The sequence below is a fragment of the Channa argus genome, chromosome 15 (assembly GCF_033026475.1).
Source record: "Channa argus isolate prfri chromosome 15, Channa argus male v1.0, whole genome shotgun sequence".
In the NCBI taxonomy this organism is placed as follows: Eukaryota; Metazoa; Chordata; class Actinopteri; order Anabantiformes; family Channidae; genus Channa; species Channa argus.
The window spans coordinates 10,809,809-10,827,502 of NC_090211.1; the positions used below are offsets into that span (position 1 = coordinate 10,809,809).

General features: G+C 38.1%; 4 protein-coding genes across 5 annotated transcripts; 2 read left to right on the top strand and 2 right to left on the bottom strand.

The window, feature by feature from the left end:
* Positions 1-2,202: 2,202 nt before the first annotated feature.
* Positions 2,203-2,949, top strand: LOC137100560 (hemoglobin subunit beta-2-like). The gene is made up of 3 exons (XM_067478447.1): positions 2,203-2,315; positions 2,442-2,664; positions 2,772-2,949. Exons 1-3 carry the CDS (start codon positions 2,224-2,226, stop codon positions 2,898-2,900), a joined length of 444 nt encoding a protein of 147 aa, XP_067334548.1. The 5' UTR covers positions 2,203-2,223; the 3' UTR covers positions 2,901-2,949.
* Positions 2,950-7,509: 4,560 nt separating this feature from the next.
* On the bottom strand, positions 7,510-8,296 carry LOC137100571 (hemoglobin embryonic subunit alpha). Its single transcript, XM_067478462.1, has 3 exons — positions 8,166-8,296; positions 7,865-8,072; positions 7,510-7,719 (listed from the first exon to the last, which is right to left on the bottom strand). Exons 1-3 carry the CDS (start codon positions 8,261-8,263, stop codon positions 7,591-7,593), a joined length of 435 nt encoding a protein of 144 aa, XP_067334563.1. The 5' UTR covers positions 8,264-8,296; the 3' UTR covers positions 7,510-7,590.
* Positions 8,297-10,465: 2,169 nt separating this feature from the next.
* LOC137100531 (hemoglobin subunit beta-2-like) lies at positions 10,466-12,508 on the top strand. 2 transcript variants are annotated; one of them, XM_067478400.1, is made up of 3 exons: positions 10,466-10,621; positions 10,748-10,970; positions 12,204-12,508. In XM_067478400.1, exons 1-3 carry the CDS (start codon positions 10,530-10,532, stop codon positions 12,330-12,332), a joined length of 444 nt encoding a protein of 147 aa, XP_067334501.1. In that variant the 5' UTR covers positions 10,466-10,529; the 3' UTR covers positions 12,333-12,508. The 2 variants fall into 2 exon arrangements, with proteins under 2 accessions (XP_067334501.1, XP_067334500.1); XM_067478399.1 differs by lacking the exon at positions 12,204-12,508 and adding an exon at positions 11,078-11,289.
* Positions 12,509-14,029: 1,521 nt separating this feature from the next.
* Positions 14,030-14,884, bottom strand: LOC137100554 (hemoglobin embryonic subunit alpha). The gene is made up of 3 exons (XM_067478436.1): positions 14,732-14,884; positions 14,431-14,638; positions 14,030-14,240 (listed from the first exon to the last, which is right to left on the bottom strand). The coding sequence occupies exons 1-3, from the start codon at positions 14,827-14,829 to the stop codon at positions 14,112-14,114; spliced, it is 435 nt and encodes a 144-aa protein (XP_067334537.1). The 5' UTR covers positions 14,830-14,884; the 3' UTR covers positions 14,030-14,111.
* Between the last annotated feature and the right edge of the window lie 2,810 nt (positions 14,885-17,694).

Genomic DNA, 17,694 nt, shown 5'->3' on the forward strand with positions numbered 1-17,694 from the left:
CAAAACATCGCAAGTCATTTTCAAACAAAAACGCAAACATTTTTTAAAATGTCATATTGTTTAGATTTCCAGTTTTACATGTCTATTCTATATACTAACAACAAACCCCATAAACTAACAAACAAATAAAAACGTATTTGAAGACGTTTCACTGAACTTTGTGCAACTAACTGACAGTTCAACCTTTTGACTTTTTCTAAGATCAGCTGAACCATCATAAATGGGACATCTTCTCATAGCATGAGATTGAATTTGAAATGTTTCACTTTGAAATGTTACCTGTGACATTTTAAATACAATATTCTTTGGAATTTATGGTTTAATTAAACAAAGAAATGAAAAATCCCTATTTGTTATTATTGTTATAATAGTGTGTTATATTGAACTCAGAGGTGGTGTGTAATAAAGTATATGTACTCAAGTACTGTACTTATGTGCATTTTTGCAGTGATTGTACTTTGCTTGTAAATTTCCATTGGAGTCTACCCTTTACTCTACTTCGTTTATTTTACAGTTTTAGTTACTGTCTAGGCACCACTTCAAAATTTTACTTAAGTAGAAGTAGAAAAATATATGTTCTAAATTTTACTTAAAATTTAAAAGAGCATCTAATCTATGAAGAAAAAACTATTTTCAAGAATATTAAGTTGGATGTTGTTGAAAACATTACTGTCGAAGTTTCAACTAGATTTAATAAGGGCCATAATTTGAACTATTTAATGTACTAAGAGGTGGTTAATCCGTTTCAATAAATCATAACGTCTCTGTTTGATTTTGTACTAGAAATCTTCATCTGAGACTTGTAGTACAATATAGGGAAATACTTGCACTTTTACTTGAGTATTGAGGTTTGTACTTCGATTAAACATTATAAAGGTGTCTCATTAATACTGTATATATTCATTTTTTATGAAGGATTATTCCGCATGTAGTGACTGTTCTGAATAAAATGTAACGTTTAAATTCAGATCAAAAACAAAAAACGAAATCCTGATGATTTAAAGACAAAATGAGACACATTAAACCACGGAAAGACCACCTGCTTTTATATTTAACGTGAGGCAGCAGAGGATAATTTTCAATGTTCTGTATGTGGAGTTTCATTATTGACAAAATTGTCAATTCCAAGCTTTTTTGAACTTGAGATCACAATTGATCAATTGACAATTTCACAGTAAAGACAAATGCTACTGTTGAGACGGTTTGATATCAACATGAGCCTTTGGCAGTGAAAATCAACTAGTGTACCAATAAGGCATTGGAAAATGCATAGAATTTATGGTGTTGTTCAGATTAAACTTGATGCATGTGGACTATAAGAGATTATTTTGTTTCGAAAGTGTTGGTTTGGTTTGATATTCTGGGAAGATATTACCGTGTTGAAAACAGTGCCCAGTGTTGTTTATCACAGGTGTTGAACAACAATGAAGGTGTGTGGTAACTGACCGGTACAATTCCTAATTATACAATATGTCTTTTAGAGTGATTTTAAGATGGTTAAAAATAAATTGGGGCCGTGTTTCTTTTGCTAAATAATTATTGACAAGACTTTTTCTGTCTTGGCTCCTTATCACACAACATCCTGGTGCACTGACAGCTATACGGAACTAAATTTGGGGCACATGTCCAGAATAGATAACATTTGAGGACTTTTAATTCAAGTGTTCACTAAAATTAAGAGATTGATAGATTTAAGTAAAATTCTGCATCAAGTCCATTAATAACCATAAAATACTGTTCATGCAGGACAAAACAAGGTGTGTGATAAAAAATATGTGATAATTTAGCATCTACTGAAGTGAAATTTAAATATTGCTGTCCAAGGTGCTGGAGCTGTCCGAGGCACTTGTCCTAGACAGTCCTAGAAAAGATTATGAACATTTTAACACTGAGAATGTTTCTTACAACATATTTTACATGTGTTACTGACTACATTTACATAAAATTACTGTCATGGTGTCGCTATAGTAAAATTGAGATGTAAAATAGTAAGCTTGTGTGGGGGGAAGCCTACATTTTTGATCAAAGTATTACTGTTCCCTCCCTCTGTCTCAGAACAGATACGCCCTTCTCTGTCTTATCATTGTTGAAACTCACTTATCCGGCTCATCATCCAGCCAATCGCTTGGCTCTGGGAGGGAGCAGGGCTGCTTTAAAAGCTGCATCTGGTGCCAGTAATGACAGGATCTTCTGACCTGCACAGAAAAACCTACAGCTGCCAAAATGGTTGAATGGACAGACTTCGAGCGCGCCACCATCCAGGACATCTTCTCCAAGATTGACCCTGACGTCGTGGGCCCTGCTGCTCTTGTCAGGTAAGACACGGTTCATGTTCTGCATGAACAGTATTTTATGATTATTAATGTAGTCAATGCGCAAAATGAGATTTTCCTAAAACCACGTGATCTCTTGACGTAACACATTTCCACCTGTTCTCTCAGGTGTCTGGTTGTCTACCCCTGGACTCAGAGGTATTTCGGTAAATTTGGCAACCTCTACAACGCTGCTGCAATCACATCCAATCCCAACGTTATAGCTCATGGAAAAGTGGTCCTGAACGGTCTGCAGCGGGCTGTGAAGAACATGGACAACATCAAGGCCACATATGCTGAGCTGAGCGTGCTGCACTCCGAGAAACTGAACGTGGACCCAGACAACTTCAAGGTATGAGGTTATGAGACTAATGCAGTTATTGTTCTCCATGTTGCTTCAAAAATGCCTCAGCTTTCATATTGTTGATGTGATGTTTTCTGGTCCCTATTGTGTTGCAGCTGCTGGCCGAGTGTCTGTCCATTGTCGTCGCTGCTCAGTTGGGTAAAGACTTCACTGGTGACGTCCAGGCAGCTTTCCAGAAGTTCCTGGCCGTGGTGGTGTCCGCTCTGGGAAGACAGTACCACTAGAGACCTGTGGCACAGGACAAGACCATCACATGCTGATTATTTTTCTAGAGTTTGAAATGAAAATAAAAGTTTAAGAAAATTTAGCATGTTGTTCATGTTTTATTGTTGCACTTGCCCATGCCATGATTTAAATCTTTCAAATGATAACTAGTAGGTTTAGGCTACTAGTCGTCTTAGTTTTATATGACCTGTCTTATAGCAATGCAATGATGAACATATATATTTATTTCTCTTATTTATGTGTCTTTATTTAAAAAACAACTACAAAATATAGGAAATATGAACAAATTATTAAAAAATGCTTCTATAGGCTAAAGTGGCAAGGGACTCCTATTGCACCCAGCATGGTTTGAACTGTCTTGAGAGATAAGATCGGTTTTGCTGCACAAAATTGTAAAAAGAAAAACAAGAAAACTGTCAAAATAGGATGAGAAGTCTCTCAGAGTTTCTTCTCTAAGAGACTGGAAGAAACCCAGCAAGGACCTGGCTCAGCATCTGGCACCTTTATCTGGACGCCAATCACATGCTGATTATTTGGCTAGAGTTTGAAAAAGTTTAAAAGTAAAAGTTTAAGAAAATTCAATATGTTTTATTGCTGCTTAAAGACATGTACACATAACAAAAAAATGCATTAAAAAATTCAAGACTGATTTCTACACATGTTGAGAGAAGCAGAGCACTGATCAGATGTGGCAACAAAAGTGCTAAAAATAGAATAAATTAGATTTTACCAACGTTATTGTTGACTTTGGAGGTTCAGGCCCCGCTCTCTTTGTCCCCATGCTGAAGTGTCCCTGGGGAAGATACTGAACCCCCAACAGCCCATCCCTACCCCCAGCTGTGCAGTGCCAGTCCCAAGCCCGTAGGAATCGGGGAAGGGTGCGTCAGGAAGGGTCAACATGCGGACTAATGATCAGCTGTGTTTACAATGAACTTATGGGATAAGACAAAAGTTTAAAAAAAAAGTTACTTCTGGGAAGAAAATGCCGCTACAGACAAAGATATGGATTATGTATAAGGGATAATAAGGGATAAGGGAAGAACAACAGTTAAAATTGGTGAATGAAAAGCAATAATTCATGAGTTTTAGGAAATTCTTTACAACAATGACATGTGATGATACTACAATAGAAAATAATTATTTGTAGGCCTATTGTCTTTTATATGTGTTATTTACACCATTAAACCTTTTTATAAATCAGATTTTGGTTTCTTTGTTGTTTTTGCCATGTTATTGCTGGGGGTCAAAACATAGCCCATTGAAGAGGGGGTTTTCATTTATTATTGCTCTTTATCCATTTATGCTTTCATAATGAACATGGCTGGTCTCAGTACGGTCTACTAAATCTTCCCCCTCATACTTGCAGATACCGTTCAATCACAATTCACTCGCTTCACGCTGCTGCATTCACTCCATCCTGCACGCTGTCCTTCATTTCTCTGCCATATTCCCTATTATTTTAAACAGTTCACCACCTCTGTCTTTTGTAACTGCCTCACTCCAGCACTATTCATTTACACTCATGTGCTCCGTCTTGTTTCACTTCCCTTTTCTCTAGTGTATATCTCCACTTCTCCAGGTTCATCTTAGCCTGCTTCCTACTTTCACCTAAGATCACAATGTCATCTGAGAACATCATTGTCCGTGGAGACTCTTGTCTGATCTCAGCTGTCAATCTGTCCATCACCATTGCAAACAGGACGGGGCTGGTAGCTGATCCTTGATGCAAACCCACACACCTTGCTGCTGTCACACTGTTGTTATACTGTAAATCTCTTGTACCACTCTCACATACTTCTTTGCGGCTCCCAACTTCCTCGTGCAGTGCCACAACTCTTCTTTCTAGACTCTGTTATATATTTTTTCCACAAACACACAATGTAACTCCGTCTGGCCACCCCTGTGCTTCTCCATCAACACTCCCAAAGCAAACACTGCGACAGTGGTGCTCCTTCTTGGCATGAAACCGTATTGTTGCTCACTGGTGGTCACCTCTCCTTTCCCACAGCTTCACATTGTTACTGATCAAAGTTATGCCTCTGTACTTTTTGAAAATCTGAACAAGGACTTGTTCAAGTACTAATTTTGCAAAATTCTGTTAAACAATCTGGTTAACCCCTCCACTGCTATTCCTCTTAAGCATTTCTTTGCCTCCACTGGTGCAGCATTTGGACCTGTCTACATCTTCTTTATTGCTTTACTGAACTTTGTCATTCCAACAGCAGGTCTCCTTGTCTCCGGAAATCTAACCAAGTACCTTGCTATAGTTGTCTCCCCTCACCACATCTGCATGAGTTGCTCATTCATCCAGCACACATTCACTGCCACTCAGGATCTGATTCACCTTCTCTCTGAAACTCACACAAAAGTCTTTCTCTTTCACCTTCCACCATGTGATTTTCGGTTAAGTCCTCACTCTCTTTCTCTTCCTCACCTCCAAAGTCATCCTGTGTATCTCCACTGTCCTCTGTCAACATCTTACAGTCTCAGATCGCTTTCAGATTTATCTCCTGCATTGAACAGAGTGACCTCTACTCTTTAGGTCACCCTGCCTCTCCTTCTTCTTAAAATATGTATTCACCACCACCATTTTCATTCTTTTTGCAAAGTCCACCACCATCTGCCTTTCCATATTACTCTCCTTCACACCGTACCTACCCATCACACCTTTGTTGTCTTCACCGACATGTTGATTGAAGTCTGCTCCCATCACAAATCTTTCTTCCTTGGCTATGCCCTCCACCACTTCATCTAACTTGCTATAAGAATCTTCTACCTCATCCATTTCACATCAAACTTGCTGGGCATATACACTGATGACATTAATCATTACTAAGATGTTCTGTTTCAGACTCATTATTCTATTAGACACTATCTTCACTTCCATAATATACTCGTACTAGACTAATCCTTCAAGATGACCCCTACATGATTTCTCTTCCTTTCCTATCTAATACCTCATGCAGCCTTCATGGCTGGTTTACCAGTTGTGCCAGAAAATATGAAGGTGAAAGAAGTGCCCTCCAGAAAATATTCATCATAATTTCCTACAGTCTGGAAATGTTTTCAAACTCAATTTTTAAAGATTGCCAGTGTATATAATCAGTGCTATTTTATGACCTAACATTTTCTCTTGAAAAGATAAAACAAAAGAATGTTTTGAGTTTTTACTTAATTACCTGAACTGTTTAATGAAATGGTCAAGTTAGAATTCTAAGTTTAAAATTTGAATTGTTATTTGGTGTTTTAGTGATGCTGATGAGTCTGATGAGAATGTTTACTAAAAACTGGTTTCAGCTTCAGTCTGGCTATTGGTGTATATACATTTGTTAGAAATTTTCAGGGGAACATGGTGAGAGCAGACAATACATTCTCCGAAAATAAGAAACAGTACTTACGGGTATAACAGCTTGTTACTGGGGCTGTATCCTCTTAAAAGCCACATTTGTACTTCAAATCTGGTACTAATTTGTATGTTTGTGGTAATGGCTCTACTGATTACTCAGAACCTTGCTACTTGAATACATAATCAGCGGCTTTGAGCTTGTCCCTTCAGGGGTCGCCACAGCAGAATGTGTTTCACACGCTGCATGGGTTTTTATGTCGGATGCCCTTCCTTATCTGGGACCAGCTCAGAGGTGGCTCTTGGTGCCTGGGTGGGGCCACACTCGGTGGGTTGGGATTTGAACACGTGGGTTACTGCATCCCAACCCATTGCGTTTTATTTAACTTAGCGAACACAAATTGCATTATTGACTTGATAATTGTAATGGAAAATTTTCACATCCACAAATCTCCGGAAATTGTACCTTGACTGAATAATTGGTATGTTGCGCTCAAAAGATAAATATAGTTACACATTGTCCAATAATTAGCACTACACAAATATTCAGTGTTGAGGCAAACTAATTAGTGACAGGTTGCAACAGTGTTACATTTGAAATATGATAAAATGGCTGCTCTTAAATTTTCCCAGAAAATTAACTTTCTGTGTCATAGGGTTGCATATTGTAAACAGCTGAAGAAATTTAAGTGGAGAAAAATACGTGGTCTTGTTTTGCTATTAGCCCTGCAAAAACAACTGTTAGTGTATGTCAGGGTGAATATTTTAATAAACAGCCTGGGATTCTGCCATTTTAACTGATCTACTCCAGTTTAGAAATATGTGAAATTCAAAGAAGATATAACTAATAGATTGTACATTTAACGGCAACAAACAAGTTGAAAACGATTCTAATAAATACATTTTGTGGAAACGTTGGTGGAAACTCTAGAAAGTATGAAAACCTTAATAGAACAAGAGCATTCTGAATTCATAATTAGCGCTTAACTTTCTATTATGACTAGCTTGAAAATGTCTATGCCTTTAAGACTTTTAAAAGATCTGTCAAATACCATTTTAACTGAGTTACATAATTTCTCTTTAATAACAAACTGATGCTCCTTCACAGAGTGCTACTCTCAGCCCCCCAAATACAGGATTCTTCTCCGCAATGTGTTCTGACACCTAATGATCATGGCCAACATTTAATTTTTCCCATGCTGACCCCTGTATCTGATCACTGTATTCTCAAGTATGGTATGAGATGAATCACAAAACACACACTATGATGTGTAATGATTCATGTATTTATTAGTTACTATGCAGAGAAAGTACATGTTTCAGTCTCTGTCATCTTCTTCTGCAGTTTATCTGTATTTCTCAGACAGGGCACCGGCCACTGCAGCCAGAAACTTGTCCATAGCCACGTGGACCTCAGGGGTGAACTCGTTGGGCATCTTGATGGCGAAAACCACAAGAAGGTTGTGGGAGAGAATCTGTGAAAAAAACAACAAACGCGTTATTTCTAAAATATATCTAATATCCACTCAACTCGGTGGATCATGGAAATTGCAATGTCTGAAAATAATCTAAAACACTTAGTTTTGACACTTCTCATAAAGTAAGTCATTGGCTCAGCACCTTGAAGTTAGCAGGGTCCACTCTCAGAGTGAAGGCGTGCAGCTCACTGAGGCTCAGAAGACCCGCAGCCAGGTCGTCAATTTTGGCCACAGCATCAGCAACTCCATTCATGATGGTCTTTCCGTGCTTCTTCACTGGGGCAGAGCCGGGGCTCAGGTCCTTCCAGTGGGAGAAGTAGGTCTTGGTCTGGGGGTAAACCACCAGCATCCTGTGGAAAACATGTAAATGTCAGAGTGGATGTGAAACAGTCAGTCAGTGTTGGAGGATGTGGCATCAGTAGTCAGCGTGTTCTCATATTTACCTGGCCAGGGCATCAGCGCCGATGTCCTCCGCCTTCCCGGATGCCTTAGCCCAGAAGGCCTTGACTGTGTCCTTGTCCTTAGCACTGAGACTGGTCATCTTGCTTTTGTCTGACTGTTTGCCAAATGCTGGGATCAGTCTAAACTGTGGGGGTTTTATGCTGGAAGCAGAAAGTGGACACACCCGGGACCACCTCCAAGATAGACCACATGAGGCGGTCCCAGTGATGGACTGCAGCCTGTATGAGATAAACTACAACCTCCCCACTGCGGCTCTGAACCCAAAAACTCAAACTTATTTATTGATTCTAGAGAAAAATGTGCAATTACTGTTATATTTAAAGTATAATAGAGTAAAGTTAAATGTGCTAAAGCAAAGTTAATCTCAGTTAGAAATTGAATCTTATAGAAATCAGTTCAGAAAAAAATTATCACTATCCACCAAAAAGAGAGAGGGTTCTTATCTTTTACACTATTCTGTTAGGGTGGATCCACTCAAAAGAAGCTACATATAGATAAGCTTTGTTCTGCAGTATGTTCCTAATTTAATATTTGTATGACAAGTATTGGAAAGACTCATAATGGAATGCTGTCACAAAAACCACGTGGAAACAGACTTAATAAAAGAATAACGTTGTCAAATTAAAAAACGAGCAGAGAAATATTTGTAAAGCCACTTACATGCAGATCTCAAAGCTAAAAGTAAATTAAAGTCATATGTTTTATTTTGTTGCTGATTCCTTATTATAGCAGTGTCACAGTGATTCTTTCCTTAGACAAAGGATAATCTTATTGTGATTGTGACAAAAATAATAACTTTAACATTTGAAGAAACATCACAGCTCAATCTAAAAACTGAAATATTGGTAACTCGAAGTAACTATGTGTACCTTTGAAGGAGCACAAAAGGTACAGACATATTCCCAAACAGTGATGGTACATATATGCACCATTTATTTAGTTAAGGTCAAATTTCAAGCAACAGTATGTTTTTTTATTTTTTTTTTGTGCCAAACTCTGCACACTCAGCAACCTCACTCCCAACATTCAAAAAAAAAATTGAAAACTGAACTCCTCCACACCTTCCCATGCACATGAAAAGAAACTTCCTTTCTGCTCTTTCTTGCACTTGCATCTCAAGAAATGGAAACACTTCCACTAATAGCACTTTGCATTGATGTTTTCTCCTTGACTTAGAGTTTTGATTGCTTTGTACCTCACCTGTATGTCACTTTGGATAAAAGCGTTTTTTTGACTAAATATAAATGCAAATCTAAGTCAACTAACTATAGTTAAATGAAAAACATATACTGTACATACTCAAGTAGCAAGGTGCTAAATAATTACCACAAAGGTACAATTGAGTAGCCAGTGTGAAAGATATAAATGTGGCCTTTTAGAGGGTACAGTGACAAACCATTGTACCCCTGAAGATACCATAATTTCACTTATTTTCTCAGTGTATGTAAAAATATTTTAATATCATGTGTGGACACTGTTATTTTCTAATCACCTAAACGTGACTTTATTAACAGTCTTGATGCGCTGAGAACTGAGCAGAAGTAGATTCAGGCTTCATGCCCTGCTGAGATATCATTTGAAAACTATCAGTAGATCAATCCACAGTTAGAAACTTTCGCAAACATTAGAACTCAAGTTGCCAGATTTATACATTTTACGTGAGATCATTTGACATTTTGATTTATTTCTTGTAATAATTGAAAGCCCTGAGGTGCAGTGTAAAGAATGCTGTCCAAGGTGCTGATTCCAGGACATCCAGGGAAGTGGTAGCTGTCAGAGGACTTGCTGTATTTAACGTGATATTGATAGAGTAAATATTTTGTAATTGTGGTAAGTATGTGATTACGAGTAAGTGTCACTACTTAAACTTGCGAATGTAACTCAGTCGGACTCTGTCGAGAATTTACATTCTGTCCAGTCTGCGTCTCTTTGACACCATTAAAGTCTCTTGTTCCAAACAACACCGTTGATGCCATTGAAGACACGTTTGGTATCTGTTGCCGATTTATTTGGTTTTTAATTTACAAGCTGTAATATGTGTATTCATCATGAAGGTGAAGTGCACAATATACATGTGCAACTACTGATTTTCTTTTGCCGAGCTGTAAAATAGTAAGGGTCGTGTGGGGGGAAGCCTACACTTTTTTGGTATTACTGTTCCCTCCCTCTGTCTCAGAACAGATACGCCCTTCTCTGTCTTATCATTGTTGCAACTCACTTATCCGGCTCATCATCCAGCCAATCGCTTGGCTCTGGGAGGGGAGGAGGGCTGCTTTAAAAGCTGCATCTGGTGCCAGTAATGACAGGATCTTCTGAACTGCGCAGAAAAACCTACAGCTGCCAAAATGGTTGAATGGACAGACTTCGAGCGCGCCACCATCCAGGACATCTTCTCCAAGATTGACCCTGACGTCGTGGGCCCTGCTGCTCTTGTCAGGTAAGACACGGTTCATGTTCTGCATGAACAGTATTTTATGATTATTAATGTAGTCAATGCGCAAAATGAGATTTTCCTAAAACCACGTGATCTCTTGACGTAACACATTTCCACCTGTTCTCTCAGGTGTCTGGTTGTCTACCCCTGGACTCAGAGGTATTTCGGTAAATTTGGCAACCTCTACAACGCTGCTGCAATCACATCCAATCCCAACGTTATAGCTCATGGAAAAGTGGTCCTGAACGGTCTGCAGCGGGCTGTGAAGAACATGGACAACATCAAGGCCACATATGCTGAGCTGAGCGTGCTGCACTCCGAGAAACTGAACGTGGACCCAGACAACTTCAAGGTATGAGGTTATGAGACTAATGCAGTTATTGTTCTCCATGTTGCTTCAAAAATGCCTCAGCTTTCATATTGTTGATGTGATGTTTTCTGGTCCCTATTGTGTTGCAGCTGCTGGCCGAGTGTCTGTCCATTGTCGTCGCTGCTCAGTTGGGTAAAGACTTCACTGGTGACGTCCAGGCAGCTTTCCAGAAGTTCCTGGCCGTGGTGGTGTCCGCTCTGGGAAGACAGTACCACTAGAGACCTGTGGCACAGGACAAGACCATTACATGCTGATTATTTTTCTAGATTTTGAAACGAAAATAAAAGTGTAAGAAAATTTAGCATGTTCTTCATGTTTTATTGTTGCACTTGCCCATGCCATGATTTAAATCTTTCAAATGATAACTAGTAGGTTTAGGCTACTAGTCGTCTTAGTTTTATATGACTTGTTTTATAGCAATGCAATGATGAACATATATATTTATTTCTCTTATTTATGTGTCTTTATTTAAAAAACAACTACAAAATATAGGAAATATGAACAAATTATTAAAAAATGCTTCTATAGGCTAAAGTGGCAAGGGACTCCTATTGCACCCAGCATGGTTTGAACTGTCTTGAGAGATAAGATCGGTTTTGCTGCACAAAATTGTAAAAAGAAAAACAAGAAAACTGTCAAAATAGGATGAGAAGTCTCTCAGAGTTTCTTCTCTAAGAGACTGGAAGAAACCCAGCAAGGACCTGGCTCAGCATCTGGCACCTTTATCTGGACGCCAATCACATGCTGATTATTTGGCTAGAGTTTGAAAAAGTTTAAAAGTAAAAGTTTAAGAAAATTCAATATGTTTTATTGCTGCTTAAAGACATGTACACATAACAAAAAAATGCATTAAAACATTCAAGACTGATTTCTACACATGTTGAGAGGAGCAGAGCACTGATCAGATGTGGCAACAAAAGTGCTAAAAATAGAATAAATTAGATTTTACCAACGTTATTGTTGACTTTGGCCGCCCACGGGCCACACGGCTGGAGGTTCATGCCCCGCTCTGTGTCCCTGGGGAAGATACTGAACCCCCAACAGCCCATCCCCACCCCCAGCTGTGCAGTGCCAGTCCCAAGCCCGTAGGAATCGGGGAAGGGTGCGTCAGGAAGGGTAATGTAGTTATTGTTCTCCATGTTTAACGATTGCTTCAAAAATGCCTCAGCTTTCATATTGTTGATGTGATGTTTTCTGGTCCCTATTGTGCTGCAGCTGCTGGCCGATTGTCTGTCCATTGTCGTTGCTGCTCAGTTGGGTAAAGACTTCACTGGTGACGTCCAGGCAGCTTTCCAGAAGTTCCTGGCCGTGGTGGTGTCCGCTCTGGGAAGACAGTACCACTAGAGACCTGAGGCAAAGGACAAGACCATCACATGCTGATTATTTGGCTAGAGTTTGAAATAAAATGTAAAAAGTATAAAAATGCAACATGTTCATTCGTTATTGGATCTCGATGTAAACAGACATTTAATTCGAAAAAGGATCATTCAACTCTGAATATGAGACAATTTTGTCAATAATGAGACTCCACATGCAGAACATTGAAAATTATCCTCTGCTGCCTCACGTTAAATATAAATAAATTATTGTTGCTCTAATGTTTTACTCAGACTAAAAGCAGTTGGTCTTTCCGTGGGTTAATGTGTCTGATTCTGTCTTTAAATCATCAGGATTTCGTTTTTTGTTTTTGATCTGAATTTAAATGACAAAACGTCACGTTACTAGTTACAGTTTATTCAGAACAGTCACTACGTGCGGAATAATCCTTCATGAAAAACTAATATATACAGTATTAATGAAAGACTTTTTATAATGTTTATTCGAAGTAAAAACCTCAATACTCAAGTAAAAGTGCAAGTATTTCCCTATACTGTACTACGAGTCTCAGATGAAGATTCCTAGTACAAAATCAAACAGAGACGTTATGATTTATTGAAATGGATTAACCACCTCTCAGTTTATTAAATAGTTAAAATTATGGCCTTTATTAAATCTAATTGAAACTTCGACATTCATGTTTTTAACAAAATCCAACTTAATACTCTTGAAAATAGCTGTTTTCTTCATAGATTAGATGCTCTTTTGAATTTTAAGTAAAATTTAGAACATGTATTTTTATACTTCAACTTAAGTAAAATTTTGAAGTGGTGCCTAGACAGTAACTAAAACTGTAAAATAAACGAAGTAGAGTAAAGGGTAGACTCCAATGGAAATTTACAAGCAAAGTACAATCACTGCAAAAATGCACATAAGTACAGTACTTGAGTACATATACTTTATTACACACCACCTCTGAGTTCAATATAACACACTATTATAACAATAATAACAAATAGGGATTTTTCATTTCTTTGTTTAATTAAACCATAAATTCCAAAGAATATTGTATTTAAAATGTCACAGGTAACATTTCAAAGTGAAACATTTCAAATTCAATCTCATGCTATGAGAAGATGTCCCATTTATGATGGTTCAGCTGATCTTAGAAAAAGTCAAAAGGTTGAACTGTCAGTTAGTTGCACAAAGTTCAGTGAAACGTCTTCAAATATGTTTTTCTTTGTTTTTTAGTTTATTGGGTTTGTTGTTAGTATATAGAATAGACATGTAAAACTGGAAATCTAAACAATATGAAATGTTATATATGTTTACATATATTTTACATATAAATATGTTTTTGTTTGAAAATGACTTGCGATGTTTTGATTATCAAAATATCGATTGGATAATTTTCTAGTGACTGACTAAATAAATCATCAACTCACACTGCAGCTCTAATGCAAAGTATCAAATATATTTATAATTAATCTTTTTCTATTGTCAGAGAAGTTAGAAACCACTGAGAAAAAAATAAAAGCTCACTGAGTCTCATAATTCATTTGCTAACTAATGCAAAATGATGTTCACAAGAACATATAGTGTATTTTTTTATGAATTAAGTTGAAGCGTGTAAATGTTATTTTTACTTGGGTTCAAACGTTCTCCTATTGATTACTCAAATATGAACCAAACAATCTGAGAAGAACCACAAAAACAAACATTGATTTGTATTTTTGCATCCATGTTTTTATTAATAATCTCACAGAGAAAGCGCATGCTTCAGTCTCTGTCATCTTCTTCTGCAGTTTATCTGTATTTCTCAGACAGGGCACCGGCCACAGCAGCCAGAAACTTGTCCATAGCCACGTGGACCTCAGGGGTGAACTCGTTGGGCATCTTGATGGCGAAAACCACGAGAAGGTTGTGAGAGAGAATCTGTGGGGAAAAAAACAAACATGTTATGTGCAAAGTGTTTTACTTATTCATCCACCTGTAAAATCTAAAGAAAGATCAAGATTATTTGAATTGTTGACAACTGAGTGAATCATGGAAATGACAGAATCTGAAAATAATCTAAAAGACTTAGTTTTGACACTTCTCATAAAGTAAGTCTTTGGCTCAGCACCTTGAAGTTAGCAGGGTCCACTCTCAGAGTGAAGGCGTGCAGCTCACTGAGGCTCAGAAGACCCGCAGCCAGGTCGTCAATTTTGGCCACAGCATCAGCAACTCCATTCATGATGGTCTTTCCGTGCTTCTTCACTGGGGCAGAGCCGGGGCTCAGGTCCTTCCAGTGGGAGAAGTAGGTCTTGGTCTGGGGGTAAACCACCAGCATCCTGTGGAAAACATGTAAATGTCAGAGTGGATGTGAATCAGTCAGTCAGTGTTGGAGGATGTGGCATCAGTAGTCAGCATGTTCTCATATTTACCTGGCCAGGGCATCAGCGCCGATGTCCTCCGCCTTCCCGGATGCCTTAGCCCAGAAGGCCTTGACTGTGTCCTTGTCCTTAGCACTGAGACTGGTCATCTTGCTTTTGTCTGACTGTTTGCCAAATGCTGGGATCAGTCTAAACTGCGGGGGTTTTATGCTAGAAGCGGAGAGTGGACACACCCGGGACCACCTCCAAGATAGACCACATGAGGCGGTCCCAGTGATGGACTGCAGCCTGTATGAGATAAACTACAACCTCCCCACTGCGGCTCTGAACCCAAAAACTCAAACTCAATCATTGTTAGTAATGATTATACACAAAAAATGTAAAATTACTGGCATATTTAAAGTATAATAGAGATGTTCATCAGAAAGTAAAATTGAACCTCACAGGTATCAGTTCATTAAAAATTATTATTCCTACTCCAAAATGGGTATTAGTGTTGGACTACAATTATTCTCAGATTTGACAAACTGAAAGTTTTTCTCTGGTAAATCTGAAACACGCAGAGACCAAAATCTAGAAACATCTAGCTTATGAAACCAAGCTGCAATATTAGATTTGTTTATCAATTTGTAAGCTTCCATTGTGCATTATACAGTCATTCTCAGCTTTTTTTAAATGCATTATGTGTTTCTTAGGGTTATCTTATCCAGTGCACTGTTAGGGTGGATCCATTCAAAAGAAGTTATAGATAAGCTTTCTTCCTCAGTGTGTTTTCAAACTGACAGCGAGTGTTAAGTACTGGAAACACTCATATCTGGTGTCATAAAAAACAGAAAAAGATGTAACACAAGAAAGTAGTTGTAAAGAGTAGATAAAAGCCTCATATTTTATTTTGTTGCTGACTGTATATCAATTATTGTCACAACGATGAGCATTGTTTTCTTAGGTAGAGAATAATGTTATTGTAATAAAAAAAATTGAAATGATCATTTAACACTTGAAGAAACAGCTCAGTCCCAAAACTCAAACATTGAATTGACAAATGAATGAAAATCAGAGTAGAGGTAACTGCAAATGAGTGTGTTTTTTCTCTTGGTATAATTAAAAAAGCTTAATTCTGCCTTGTAGGTGAAACACACTGTAACTCAGAAAACACAAACTGAATGGTCAAGTTATCGAGCAGACTTGTCTGGCTGAAAGTCAAAGCTTCAGCAAATGGATCTTTTGGCCTTATTTTTATCTTATTGTCTGTCACATTATCATATCATAACAGCATAGTTATTGTGCATCCTGAGAGCACAGCTTTTATTGGCATGTTATCGTACTGAAACTTCCTAAAGACAAGCAGGTTTCTGAGAAGGTCAGCTGTAGCTGTGACAGTGTCCCAGGAATAGGGGTACAGGAGGAGTCCAGTCCTGTCCCATAAGTTACAATCTAAACTAATAAACCCCCTAGTGCTAATTATTGGACATTATGCGACCTTATGATTGCCAAAAGGTTACAGCTATATACCTAAACAGTAAATGGTACAAATAGGATCAGTGGCTTTTGGCTTGTGCCTTCAGTGGTCACCACAGCGGAACATGTTGATTTGGCACGTGTTTTTATGCTGGATTCCCTTCCCGCCACAACACTCCCGTTTTTTTTTCCCCCAGGCTCAGAACCGGCACTAAGGTGGCCCTAGCTGGACCACACCTGGTAGGGTGGAATTTGAGCCTTTGGCCTTCTGCATCGCACTCTAAGCCCCCCAGTAAACGGTGCATATATGTACCATTCATTCAGCTAAGGTACAATTGTTTTCTGTTTTTTAAGTAAATGTGTGGATTTGAGGTTTTGCCTTTACAATTATCAAGTCAATAATGCAATTATCATTGACTATATGAAAAGCAATAATATACATATACTCAAGTAGCAAGGTGCTAAGTATTATTTATATTATAGATATATAGTATATTATTAGAATTTAAGGTAGAACAGTCTGGTTTTTTTTTCTTGTGCCCAACTCTGCACACTCAGCAACCTCACTCCCAATGTTCAAAAAAAATTGAAAACTGAACTCCTCCACACCTTCCCATGCACATGAAAAGAAACTTCCTTTCTGCTCTTTCTTGCACTTGCATCTCAAGAAATGGAAACACTTCCACTAATAGCACTTTGCATTGATGTTTTCTCCTTGACTTAGAGTTTTGATTGCTTTGTACCTCACCTGTAAATCGCTTTGGATAAAAGCATTTGCTTGACTAAATATAAATGCAAATGTACAGTAAGTCAACTGACTATAGTTAAATGAAAAACAGTGACACATACTGTACATACTCAAGTAGCAAGGTGCTAAATAATTACCACAATGTTACAGATGAGTAGCCAGTGTGCAGGATACAAATGTGGCCTGTTAGAGGGTACAGACACAGTGACAAACCATTGTACCCCTGAAGATACCATAATGCCCCTTATTTACTGAGAGTGTGTGCTGTAAAAATATTTTAACATCATGTGTGGACACTATTCCTCTCGTAATGTTAGTTTCTAATCACCTAAACGTGACTTTATTTGCCTTGATGCTTCTGCATCAAACAGATGCGCTGAGAACTGAGCAGAAGTAAATTTAGGCTTCATGTCCTGCTGAGATATCATTTGAAAACTAACAGTAGATCAATCCACAGTTAGAAACTTTCACAAAAATTAGAACTCAAGTAGCCAGATTTAGTGTGATCATTTGACATTTTGATTTATTTCTTGTAATAATTGAAAGCCCTGAGGTGCAGTGTAAAGAATGCTGTCCAAGGTGCTGATTCCGGGACATCCAGGGAAGTAGTAGATGTCAGAGGACTTGCTGTATTTAACGTGATATTGATAGAGTAAATATTTTGTAATTGTGGCGAGAATGTGGTTACGAAAGTGTCACTAATTAAACTTGCGAATGTAACTTAGTCGGACTCTGTCGACAATTTACATTCTGTCCAGTCTGCGTCTCTTTGACACCATTAAAGTCTCTTGTTCCAGAAAACACCATT